Source organism: Sebastes fasciatus, chromosome 9 (assembly GCF_043250625.1).
Source record: "Sebastes fasciatus isolate fSebFas1 chromosome 9, fSebFas1.pri, whole genome shotgun sequence".
Taxonomy (NCBI): domain Eukaryota; kingdom Metazoa; phylum Chordata; class Actinopteri; order Perciformes; family Sebastidae; genus Sebastes; species Sebastes fasciatus.
Window position 1 is genome coordinate 6,466,268 of NC_133803.1, and position 13,718 is coordinate 6,479,985.

Consider the following 13,718-nt stretch of genomic DNA (forward strand, 5'->3'; position numbering starts at 1 on the left):
TTTCTCGTGCAGATCTGCACTTTTGACAAGTTTAAAGTGAGAGACTGTTTTTACACATACTAAAAGACACTACTATTAATGTCAGTAGTAGTATTTTAGTATGCTGCTCCCAGCTGCTTTTCCATTTCAAGTTATTTGATTGTGTCTTTTAATCAGGGAAATTCATTACTTGTATTTCTTCACATAAGACTATTACAGCCTTGTTTTAGATAATAGGCCCACATTTTGGTAATAAGCAACCACCCCATAACTTCTGCTGGTTGTTAACTTTAATAACAGTATCAGAGATTGTTTCAAAAAGATTGGTTGGTCATTTTACAGTAACTGGTGAAAGAGTCAGAGACATCAAGACATCGTTTTGGCTGCGCCACTGCCTCAAATTTGTGTTTTCTCTTTTAAGAGAAATGCACTTTGAGAATGTAATTCAAACCAACAAGAAAAAAATGACAAGTGCTTATGAGTTTTTTTTATGAGGAGAGATCTCATTGTGAGGCTTGAAGAGCTTGCATCTGCACAGATGTTGTATTCACTATTTCCTCACTCTTCTAAGAACCAAAGAAGCCCGTCTCTATGTGTGATGCTACATCCATAAACTAGTCTAAGTTTGTGCATGAGTTGTGTACACAGACCTGGTTCTGGTACTCCAGCCTCTGTGTCTCCAGATCCTGGGTCAGTCTGGTGACCTGGCCGAGGGCTTCCTGTAGAGCCTGACTGGGCGACGAGCTCTGCATCAGGATCTGACTCTGTCTCTTCAGCTTTTTTTGCTCGACCAACATCTGAAGAAAGGGACCACGAGGAAAATGGATATTCCCCCATATGGAAGATAGTCAGGACACATTGTTGCAAGGAAGAAAACAGCATAATTAAAATCCTCCTACGTAGAATAAGAGAGGAACACAGAGGGCTACTGTAAAAAAAAATACTCACCGCTCTGGCAAAGCTCTCTGCCTCTGTCCTCAGGTCCCTCTCCAGGTTAAAGGTGTCCTGTAAGGCTTCATATTCCCCCACAGCAAACTGAGACACTGGACAAAGATTTCCACGTTGTGTCATTCATGCCTTTACCATAAAGAGCAACATGTAGTCTACACTATATCTATAAACAATAAATTTAGCAAATAAGACCATGCCCATGATTAATATCAATGTTTTTAATGTAAGATTATCAGTGATAGTGTTTAAAAAAATGAAGACTACCCCCTACTAACCTCTGTTATATTTCCCCAGGAGCTTCTTTTGGCGCACTGTCTCAGCAATTAAACCTGTGTTATCGTGTTTCTCTTTCAGCAGCTGCGAACGTAAAGAGGGAAAGAGTAAAGAAAAGCAACAGAGGGTGTTATAAGTTCTTTTTTTATAGCAATCACTGGTTTTGTTAACACCATGACAGATGACAGAACGTTTTTGGAGCCCCCTACAGGCAGTTTGTATACCGCAGTGTTAGACTTACCTCATTTCCTGTCTAGACAGGATGTTGTTATTCAGGGAGAGATGAATGGCTGTATGTGTGCATCCCAAAGAGTTGTGGTACGTGTCCACAGGGGCGTTTTTTATCGCGAGGCGACGCAACGCTTCCCAACATTGGACGCTTGGTGGGCTGTCCCTAGAAACAAGGCACTCAGCTCCTGATTGGACGAACGCTTTCCCGCCTTGGCTGCTGCTCCCAGCTTTCAAACCAGAACCAGTATGGAGGCTCGTTTGGAAACTTTCTTCTCTTATTTCACGTAAATAGTTCACTGAAATGTGTTTCTGAAAACATTTGAGGCGAGAAATAATCCATGCAGTTGCTGAATCTGTCTTTATTTTGGCTCGACAACGTTTAGTTTAAAAGATTATCGGGAGTTTCGAGAGGCGGCGAGTCACGTCGGACGCCCGTGATTTGCATAAAGTAGCCAGGACCTCAACTTCATGCAAATAAGGAGCGGGCGTCGTGACGCCTAGTCTCTCGAATCGCGACGCCACGCTACGGGAATGCATTGCGCGGCTGCTTGCATAGACAATGAATGTGGAGCGTGGAAAGCACGGAGCCTGTGGACACGTACCGTTGGAGTTGTAATCTTTCTCCATCCTCTTCACATGCTTTGCAAGACGCAATGTCTGTATATTTGTTTATTAGGCATATATTATATATAAGAGCAGAATATTTGTTAACTATGTCAGAAAATAGTATCTTTGCTGTTTATTTTCATTCTTGTTTATATGGTAATGTTAGTGCTACAACTAGTATGCTAATTTCAGCTCATTGTTAACTGGTCACGGTGAGCACCAACCGGGATTTCAACATTGATTCCTAGTTGAAAACTGGGTGATATTCGGTCTGAACATCTAAGATCTCTTTTCGCCCTCTTTTCAACCAGTTTAAATGTGGTTACAACATCAACGTGTCACAAAACACATTTATTTTCCGGTTGAAAAAGAGACATCATATTGCACTGGTCGGCAAAATGTGATCTACACCAAGATGAAATTTCAACGCATTTCATGTTTCATATAAAATGTCCTAAATATGGTAACATGCACGCGCCGTACAGCTTCCAATACTTTGAAGGTATCACCGGTCTCCGGACTCTGCACCGGGTCTTGCGGAGCGACATGAACGAGCTGACGACATAAATGCGATGCTTCACGGTAACTACATTCTGTACTTGTACTACTGTATTTCAATAAATCAATCAAGAAATTAGCACCGTTAGTTTTATTTTAGGCTGCTCACGATGCGGGCTTGGCTGCTAGCTTGTAGCGTACTGCAGTGTGGACCAACAGTACGGTGACCAGACGTCACAGTTTTTCCAGGACTGTCCTGGTTTTAAGCTGACGTGTCCCGAGTCCCGACAAATATCTGTAAAACACTCAAATGTCCCCGGTTTTCACTACAATTAAAATAATAATACACTTACATAGACATTTATCTTGTTCCACTCACTAATTCATTTGTGTGCATGAGATAAGAGAGCCAGCACAGCGCATCGCTGTAGTCTATAGAGTGATGTTGTGTGCTGTCAAGCCACAATTAAATACATTTAATAAATGAATTTTTTAATAAATGAATAATTAATTTAAATAAAATATCCTGTGGCTGTGGTGAGCAACGTGATGTGACGGATATGGTTCAGGATCAGAACTAATGTTGAAAAATAATTTCCATAGGCCCAGACAGCAATACGTTTCCTCTAGGGAAAACTCTCTACAGGACTCCCAAGCTGTCAGTGCGTCATGAGGTGGACAGCCCTGTGATTAAAGGGGGTGAAAGTAGTGAATGTGAGAAGTCATGATTGTCACAGCCTCTAATCCACCCCGCTATAATAATACCTTCTTTCTGATCCCACTCCGTGCTCAAATGCGCCACAGGTGCGCCAAGTTAGCCATCCTGATGAAAACGCCTTTGGTGCGTGCATATTAGCGCGTGCACGTGGGCGCGCATGACCGTGTGAGTGCACAAACGTGCGGTACACTTAAGGGTCCCGGTTTTGGGGTTTGAAAGTAACCAACAGTAACTTTAAGCATGCTGCCAGACTATTTTCACTGCATACAGTATGTGTGTGTAATGTTGGCTTGCTAATGCGACTGGCATTATGGATTGTTAATGTATCCTATAAAATGTATTGTTTTTTTAAAGCCATTTCACATCACACATCACAACATACACCACAGAGAGTGAGGGGAGCTAACCACGTTCCATACAGTTTGGATGGGGAGGGAGTGAATACTACTAAGTGTAATGTGCAAACAAGAAGAGGGCCAAAAACATTGTTGTTCATCATACAGCAACATACAAAGAATACAGAGTATGATACTGTGTAGTAGAGATAGACACCAGACCAGCCAGCCAACCACGTAGCTTGAGTAAGTCTACGCTGCAAGAAGTGCCAGCGTGGGAGAGGAGTGCACTGGGGTTCAGCTGGCCCACATCCTTTCTTGGTAGTTGGCAACCATTGCCATTCAGCATACTATATGTTGTGGCCTTTTAGTAGCTGGTATAGCTGCAGGGCTTCGTGTTAATTAACTCCCCTATACCTAAGAACAAATAATTTCTCCATTACTACCTTTGCTGTGAGAAATTTAACATAAACAGTGCCAGATTCTGCCGGCGGAAGTGAGGAAAACAGCACAAAAAGGGTGATTAATTCACTGTTGATGCAAAAAACCTCCCTGCATCTCAGAAAGAAATGTCACCTTGCCACTACAAACATGCACCCGCACAGAGATATTGTAGTGCCTCTGATGTTGTTACTGATGAGTCACAGTGATGCAAGGTTAAAATCATGCCCAAGTGATAGAAATGTTGCATTTACCAGCATTCATTTCAATCATCTGAATTTTGCTGCTAGCTTATTAAAAAAGGTGGATAGTGTGCATATCCAAGCTAAGTTGGGTACAGGTGCATGACTAAAAACAGCAACAAAGGAAGAGGAGAGGCCTTCTCTTTGTAACACGTTTTCAACAATTGGGTAGCCTTGCCATTTATATAATTTATTATGAGCAAAAATCTTGTATTGTGTTTGGAATCTAAGTGCCAGAAAGACAAAAAACATCTTAAACTTACTTCTTCCCTGGTTTCCCTCAGTTGTTCTCTCACGGCCTCAAGATCAGGGACTGCTTGATGTTTCTCCAACTTATTTTGTAGCTCTGAAACAAAGAAAATCAAAGCCGTGTTAAACAGCGTTCTTTCTTAATACACATCAATGGTTGATCCTGAGTTGCTCATATTGGGTGTATTTGCATTCTACAGTAGTTCCCTTGGTAGAGGACTCTGACAGCATTCTTTGGCGTTTCACTGTGATTATTTATCTTTTTTATCATTAATTTAATTTGATTAAGTGCCCTGAATTGAAAAGTTATACACCTTTATTGATCCCCAGCGGGTAAATCCGGTTGTTGCAGCAGCACAAAGACATAATAAATACAGATAAGTATAGAACATAACAGAAATAAATAAAAGATGGTACATAAACTAAAATAAAAATAGAATAAAAATAGAAACTATTCAAGAGCATTTGAAGACAAATGACATGCTAAAGTGGTATAGTATAATATATAACAGAATATATCAGTATGGTATTATATGTTATAATATAATATATAACAGAATATATCATTATGGTATTATATGTTATAATATAATATATAACAGAATATATCAGTATGGTATTATATGTTATAATATATAACGGAATATATCAGTATGTATTATATTTTATAATATAATATATAACAGAATATATCAGTGGTATTATATGTTATAATATATAACAGAATATATCAGTATGGTATTATATGTTATAATATAATATATAACAGAATATATCAGTATGGTATTAAATGTTATAGTATAATATATAACAGAATATATCAGTATGGTATTAAATGTTATAGTATGATATATAACAGAATATATCATTATGGTATTATATGTTATAATATAATATGTAACAGAATATATCAGTATAGTATCATATGTTATATTATAATATATAACAGAATATATCAGTATGGTATTAAATGTTATAGTATAATATATAACAGAATATATCATTATGGTATTATATGTTATAATATAATATATAACAGAATATATCAGTATGGTATTATATGTTATAATATATAACGGAATATATCAGTATGTATTATATTTTATAATATAATATATAACAGAATATATCAGTATGGTATTATATGTTATAATATATAACAGAATATATCAGTATGGTATTATATGTTATAATATAATATATAACAGAATATATCAGTATGGTATTAAATGTTATAGTATAATATATAACAGAATATATCAGTATGGTATTAAATGTTATAGTATAATATATAACAATATATCAGTATGGTATTAAATGTTATAGTATAATATATAACAGAATATATCAGTATGGTATTAAATGTTATAGTATAATATATAACAGAATATATCAGTATGGTATTAAATGTTATAGTATAATATATAACAGAATATATCAGTATGGTATTAAATGTTATAGTATAATATATAACAGAATATATCAGTATGGTATTAAATGTTATAGTATAGTATATAACAGAATATATCAGTATGGTATTAAATGTTATAGTATAATATATAACAGAATATATCAGTATGGTATTAAATGTTATAGTATGATATATAACAGAATATATCATTATGGTATTATATGTTATAATATAATATGTAACAGAATATATCAGTATAGTATCATATGTTATATTATAATATATAACAGAATATATCAGTATGGTATTAAATGTTATAGTATAATATATAACAGAATATATCAGTATAGTATCATATGTTATATTATAATATATAAGAAGAATATATCAGTATGGTATTATATGTTATAATATAATATATAACAGAATATATCAATATGGTATTATATAGTACTGTATAGTATCATATATAAGAAGAATATATCAGTCTGGTATCAGATGGTATAGTATAATATATAACCGAATATATCAGAATGATATATACAGTATATATGGTTTTGCATCTTTGTCACCTTTCTGTTTTTACCCCTGATGAATTTTCCCCCGTTTATAAATTAGAATAGAATAAAATAGAATAAATAATACCCTCTGCATCTAACCCCGTTCACAAACACACAACCATAAACTGGAGAAGCCCGAGGGCACTATGGCAGGAGCTTTCACCTGATCTGGACTCTGACAACCCTCTGGTTACCAGCTGTCATTTTGCCTGATTTTTGTGCCCAATGGAACCGGCAGCATTGTTATTGCTTCACGTGTTAACTGCCTCAAAATGATGTAGGAATATCTGTGCAGAGGAAATTTTAGACTTTTTGTTCTGAAATCTTTGAAATTACACAGAGATTAAATCTACTACTACAAAGCAGCTCACAGCGGGACCAGGCTGAGACATTTATGAGGGTACTTAAGCAGAAAAAGGTCGCTGACACCTCAAATTGTTTTTGGGGAGAGGATGGAATGTCCTTTGCTGAGTAGGACAAGTATTCTGATGGATTAAATTGTCACATTAAATGGAAATGCTAAAAAAAAAAAATGTTTTTACAGTTTTGGCAAAGGCTGGACGGGACCGGTGATGTGCTCAGCTCTGAAATGACAACAGATGTTTTTTGATCAAATTCAGTTGAAACCTTCGTGTGGTAAAAGCGTATAGAGTGAAATCACCCTACATGTATGTGTTCCCCTGGCAGGAAGTGCTTTGACCAGCTGTCCATTAACATGCAATTATGAATGCTCAACAATAATAAGCCCACAATCTTTGAGCGAGTCAACTTCCTTCCGTATTCAATCATCTTCTGCATCAGAGTATATCATTTGCAAATGGAATGATTATCTCCCCCTTATAATGCCAACATGATGGGAAAAGCATCATGGAGTATGAATCCATTAACACCTGACGTATAATTACTGGTTGACCATGACATTTCCCAGAGACAGCTGGATGGGTAGGGAAGTAGTAGACTAGTACTGTACTTTAGACTGTGAAAGGCTCACTGAACATACTCTGTAGTTAGTTGCTACTTACTTAAAGCATATGCAGTTTAGCAGTTTACAAATGGCTAGTTTACACTTTTTGGCCCCCTAAAATATAGATATTCTTTTAATATTTGTACTTTGGTACATTTAGTATATACTTTAATTGAAATTATTATTATTTTTATTATGAATACAGACGATGTGGAAGTATTGCACTTCAATCAACATGACCAAAGAATCCTGCACACTGATGGTTATTGATGGAGTTATTTAACAATTGTGTTTTTCCTCAGACCTTAATTAGGTCAAATTACTTAATTTCATCAGATGAAGGTCTAATGCATGCAGGACGTCCAAATGTTGTATCCTGTCACAGACCAGAGGCCTGTACTACGAAGCAGGATTTGGGGTTAGGAAGGTATAACTTCAGGTTTAACCCTTCAGGGTTTTCAGTCCTACGACGATGGATCACTTCTTATCGGGGTAGATCGTTACCATGGTAACTTGTGCTGAACACATAACCTGCTCCGGAGCAGACTCGACTCGTATAACAGCACCGCCTACTGACCAATCAGAGCTCAAAGACAAAGACAAAGAAGTTTAATTCATAATCCAGGCTATAAACAACAGTTTAAAATGACAAATGCAGGAAGGACAGCTGGCTGTATGCTGTTGGTGTTTACCGCTTTGAATTATGTTTTTATATTTATTTTTTTACTTGCTCTCGAGTCCGTTTCCCACCGCCGGAATCGGGGACGCAGCTGAAAGAAGGCTGAAATAGTCCTACACGCCACATTGTTGTTAAACAGTATGTGTATTATGTAAGTGTAATCTATTTATCTATTATATTTTGAAAGCTATTTATACATCACTGCCCCATCTAGACAAATATATATGACTTTTATATCTTATATTATAGTTCGCTCTTCCTTTGTAAAATGTGCCGCTCTGCTGACAGTAGATTAGTCCATGTTTCTGATTGGTCAGATGCTGTAAACCCCGCTCCTTTCATGTGAATGCGCTAATAGCCAGATGGAGAAACCCTGGGTTGATTTACAGAGTTGATAAGCAGCGTTGTAGGACCGCTTAGCGGGATCATGTTTGTCAGGGTTAGTTATATAACGAGAAGATACCGATACCCTGGGTATGTTGAACTCGCTTCGTAGTACAGGCCTCTGCACTTCACACAGGGTTTCTGTTATGAATGTGTAGTTTCCAAGACAAGTTAAATTCAATGCAGTGACTTTAATAAAGTATACATAGCAGAACACATTATCCAGATGTTTCCATAGGCTGAGTAGCTCCTGTGACATGTAAAATACCATGTCTAACATCTGTGTAGTAGTGCCTATTTGGTGCTGTACACACTACACTACCTGTTATCAATGACTGGTGACAGGTAGTGATAAACGGTAGGAATTATGCTGTCAAATTCGGACTGTTACCTTCCAAAACCGTTGCCATTAAGCTAGTTACTTGAACAATGCCACAAATATTGTTGCTATTTCTGTGCAGCTCTATCGGCTATGGTGACTTTCTGGAAAATATGTGACATATACATCTCAATTGGAGGAGTTGGAGACATGTTGTACCTGAGAAGGTGGTCTGGCTCTGGGGAGAGAGGCAGACTTTGCTGGCTGCATGTAGCTCTTCGCTCTCCTCTTCCTCCTCCTCCTCCTCCTCTTCATCAACCTCAAGGTTGATCTCAGTGATGGTCTCTGGGCTGAGGTGGGGCAGCAGCATCATGCTCTTCCTCTTCAGCGAGCGGTTCTGACGGTTCAGCTAGAGTGAGGAGGCACAGAGAGAAACATAAAAGGACATACACGTGACTGTCAATGCTCGATGTAATCAAGAATATAGTATCAATCGCACTCTATGTCAAACTATTTAAAGGGGACAAATCTTTTTTTCTCTATTTTTCTCTATTTTTCTCATCCTGTCTGTATGAATATACCTGTACTCACCCTCTGTTTTGTCTCTTTAACACCCAAAAATCTCAAGCCGTAGCGATACATTCTAATGAGGCTGCATGTGACATAGGAAGGGGAGCCACATCCAATTGGCTTGTTGAATCACATGTTTTGAAAAACTGACTGGGTCGTCTCATTTCACAGTTTGTGGGTTGGTAGGTACTCCAGATACCCAGATGGTTGAGAACAAACCCTGAGAAAGCGACTCTTCCACCTGTCAGTGGATCACAAACTTCCTGACAGACTCCATTCTCTCTCCGGCGGCATCCTGCTGCTGTCGCCCCCCCCCGTCCAAATCCATTCCCGCCGCTAACTTAGTCATTCAGGGCTGCTACAACAAGCTAACTGTTGCGTTAGATAATATGCCACCTCAAAATTATTAATAAATATTACCCCGTCAGTCACTACATACAGAAATAAAAAAAAGACATAAAGACCTTTGCAGATTTGTCATTGATCATATTTTTAAAGACATTATTATGGGAAAATGTGTTGTTGGTTTCTTCTTAAAAAAAACAACATATTTTCTTATAATAAATTTGATACGTTTTCTTTTAATCTTTTATATATAAATATAAATTTAACAATACATATCTTATTTTGTTGAAGGACGCTGAGCAATATTGAAACCACTTTATAATTTGACTAAGAAAAAAGCTATTAAGACACTCAATACATATGTAGGTTTTAATATTTTTGTTTACTGTGATATACCCCTAGCTCTTTTGTTACTGTTATACTGAATGTGAATATTATGTTCTTTTGTTTAATAAAGAAAGAAAGTAGAGATAAGTAGCCAACTAGTGTAAAATAACACGCCGCCGTGGGTTGCTTTTCCTCCCGTCCTCCCCAATGTTTTGAGCCACGAGCCGCCGCCGCTCAGCACGTATTCCCTAAAAGATGACAAGAACCCGACAGAAACTAACAGAGCCTGCATCTTTACAGCGCCTTCATTTCTCAAATCTGCATAGAGTGACAAGTGTGCTCCGTATTAAGCTAGTGGGAAAACAGGCAGAGAAATACGGCGGCGGAGCGACAGACGGGGCAGATGAGATGTTGTTGATTTCCTCTTTTCTTTGGCCCTGCAATCAGCCATAATGGCAGGACGCATGCAAAAGCAATGATAAGGTGTGGAGAGAAGCACAAGCAGTGAATATCTCTCCTTTTAGATGTAATCACATTTTTCTGATGTATTTGCATCTTGCATTTCTCTGCAACATGTTTTTCTGTGTGATTATCACTTCTAACACATATTTTTATTCGGCGTTTGCCTTTGAAATTATTTGCAAATTGATCCAGTCCCACATGACAGATACATACAAAACCGCTACAATGGCCCAATTTCTTCCAAGTTCAATCATCAGCACGGCCATAAGGAGACCACCGCTAAGTTAAAACATGAATGGAGCCTATGGGAAGGAGATGGATGCCAATTATGCATGTTTCTTGATGTCATCTGAAGGAAGAGAAGTGTCTGGAGAGGAGACAAAGGAAGAGAGAGAGATAGAAAAAGGCGAGCCATAAAAGAAACATTTATTAATGGCTTCCCGGTGGGAGCAGATTGCAGCACTTCCATCTTTTGATGATGCCCTTCAGACGGCATCTTTTTCTGAAACGCAATCAACAAAACATAACACGGAATCACATTCTTTTGATAATAATCTACAATTTGCGAGAGATGTAAACATAAAATGACATATATACTCCAATAAATCAAGGCTGACATAGCATCGGGCTAGCACTTTCCTGAGGTCGACATTACAAAGTTGCCTTTTAATGCAGAATGCCGAGGAGTTAAAGAAAAAAGCTCTGAGCTTCTTTCCGAGTGGGCGCGGGAATATTTGGTATGCAGAATTACCATCATTAGGTAGAAAGGAATTAATACAGAGTTCAATTTGTCTGTCCTCCTCTGGGAACACCTCCTTATGTATTTTGGGTTTGATTTAAATGTAAATGAGAAAATAAACTGATGTTAACACCGTCAGAGTGTAGGAATTGTGACTTTACAATATTGCTGAAATGCCATTGAAAGGTCAACACTGTTTAAAAAGGTAATGCCACTTATTCCAACCTTATTTTATTCACAGCACTTGGATTAATGGCGAATAAATGTGTTGCTTTTAACTAAAGTAAGTGAATAGTTGATGTATGGATATATTCTGGGATACGGCTAATCAAGGACTATCAGTCTGCCCCCCCACACAGCGAGTGCTCATCCACCCTGCATGGGGAGACTCTAGTTACGGACACTGTTTTATATCAAGGAAGAAAGAAGCAGAAGATACCAAAAGACATCAAATAAAGCTTGAAAGACAGTAGTCACTTAGACCGCCACGAGGCAAGCTTTTAGCCACTATATTCTTAAGAACAAATAGATTAATTCCTGCTGTCAAGCCCAGGAGTGGGGGGGGGCTAGTTTATTGCTGCCTCTTAGCGGCCCCGTCCAGTGGACATCATGTCTTTTTCTGAAGTCGGTAGAAAAAAAAAAAAAAATGACACAAAATAATCTCTCAATACATCACATTTGATTCTGTGTCATCAGTTGTTTGAATATGTAAGTCTCCTATTTGTTTGGTTTGAAAAGAAAGTCTGTGTTTGTGTTGATTGTTGGAATATTTATCTCAGAACGGTGGCCAGAAATAGATATACATCTGCTACATCTCGGCACCATTCCCCCTTTCTGTATCCATTTATTTCGATTTATTTATATTTTTTGGGCCCTCTTCTTTGTAGGACAACATTTTCTTTGTTTTCATTCTTTTTCAAATGAATAGCCACTGAAGGAAAATAAAAAGTGATAATACTAATAATAATAATCATAATCTTAGTCAAACCATATTACTTATATAAAAAGAGAAGAAAAGAATGCAAGGGCGAATAAGCTGGCCACCTTAACGACATCTAAAGAAATAAACAGACAGCAACAACGACAAAAAAACGTTTCAAGAGTGGACATGGACACATACAGTATGGAAACAGACAAATATCAACAATGACAGAAAACAACGTGCTGACAAACATAGAACAGAGACAATTTTTAGGAAAGGGGTGGGATTGTAATATGAAGATGATAGTAGTGACGGGGGGGCATTTAGCTAAGAGGCAGGATCAGATATGAGACATTTTTATTGAATTCCGTGATTTGGTGCCTCTGTTTGGCAGAGACTTGCTCTAGTGATACATGTTCTGAGAGGAGATTCAACCATTGTTTTATAGAGAGTAGGTGTCTGGATTTCCAATTGAGGAGAGTAGTGGCATTTAGCATTAGTTTAGCAGTAGTTTTCTTGGCGATTGTATTAATTTATATTAAAACCACATTATTGTAGACTACGTAGGTTGGTAGGTAGACAGGTAGGTAGGCAGGTAGGTATGTAGGTAGGTAGACAGGTAGGTAGACAGGTAGGTAGACAGGTAGGTAGGTAGGTAGACAGGTAGGTAGACAGGTAGGTAGGTACATAGGTAGGTAGGTAGGTAGGTAGACAGGTAGGTAGACAGGTAGGTAGGTAGGTAGGTTGGTAGGTAGGTAGACAGGTAGGTAGGTAGGTAGACAGGTAGGTAGACAGGTAGGTAGGTAGGTTGATAGGTAGGTAGGTAGGTAGACAGGTAGGTAGGTAAGTAGGTAGGTAGGTAGACAGGTAGGTAGACAGGTAGGTAGGTAGGTAGGTAGACAGGTAGGTAGACAGGTAGGTAGGTAGGTAGGTAGACAGTTTGTAGGTAGGTAAGCAGGTAGGTAAACAGGTAGATGGTAAATGATGGTAAATGGACTTGCATTCATATAGCGTTTTTCTAGTCTTCCGACCACTCAAAGCACTTTACACTACACTGCACATTCATACACTGATGGCAGAGGCTGCTAAGGTGCCAACTTTGACCATCAGGATCTAATCTAAATACTCATTCACACACCGATGGGTTAATTCAATTCAATTCAATTTATTTTTGTATAGCGTCAAATCACAACAGAAGTTATCTCAAGACGCTTTAAAAAGGTTAAGTGTCTTGCTCAAGGACACATCGACATGTGAGCATGCCATGGATCGAACCACCAACCTTCTGATTGGTGAACGACCTGCTCTACCCGCTGAGCCACAGCCGCCCCAAGGTAGGTAGGTAGGTAGACAGTTAGTAGGTAGGTAGACAAGTAGGTAGACAGGTTGCGCTGTAGCCTGTCATTATTAGGCGATGCTAACGGGTCAGATTCACCATCCCATGTGTCATTTACAGACTAGTGTAGCAGAGATTCAGAAACATGTAGAATATCAGCTTGCTGAATATTGAAAT

The 13,718-nt window shown here is 38.1% G+C and overlaps 1 protein-coding gene across 3 annotated transcripts in view; it reads right to left on the reverse strand.

Annotated features, from left to right (window-relative positions):
• Positions 1-13,718, reverse strand: part of shtn1 (shootin 1) — a 49,362-nt gene that overhangs the window by 16,205 nt on the left and 19,439 nt on the right. For all 3 annotated transcript variants that reach the window (XM_074645641.1, XM_074645642.1, XM_074645643.1), the window contains exons 5-9: positions 9,060-9,249; positions 4,538-4,620; positions 1,206-1,287; positions 928-1,022; positions 630-776 (exon numbers count right to left, since the gene is read on the reverse strand). In XM_074645641.1, the coding sequence (XP_074501742.1) occupies positions 630-776; positions 928-1,022; positions 1,206-1,287; positions 4,538-4,620; positions 9,060-9,249 (597 nt within the window). The remainder of the gene's footprint in view (positions 1-629; positions 777-927; positions 1,023-1,205; positions 1,288-4,537; positions 4,621-9,059; positions 9,250-13,718) is intronic.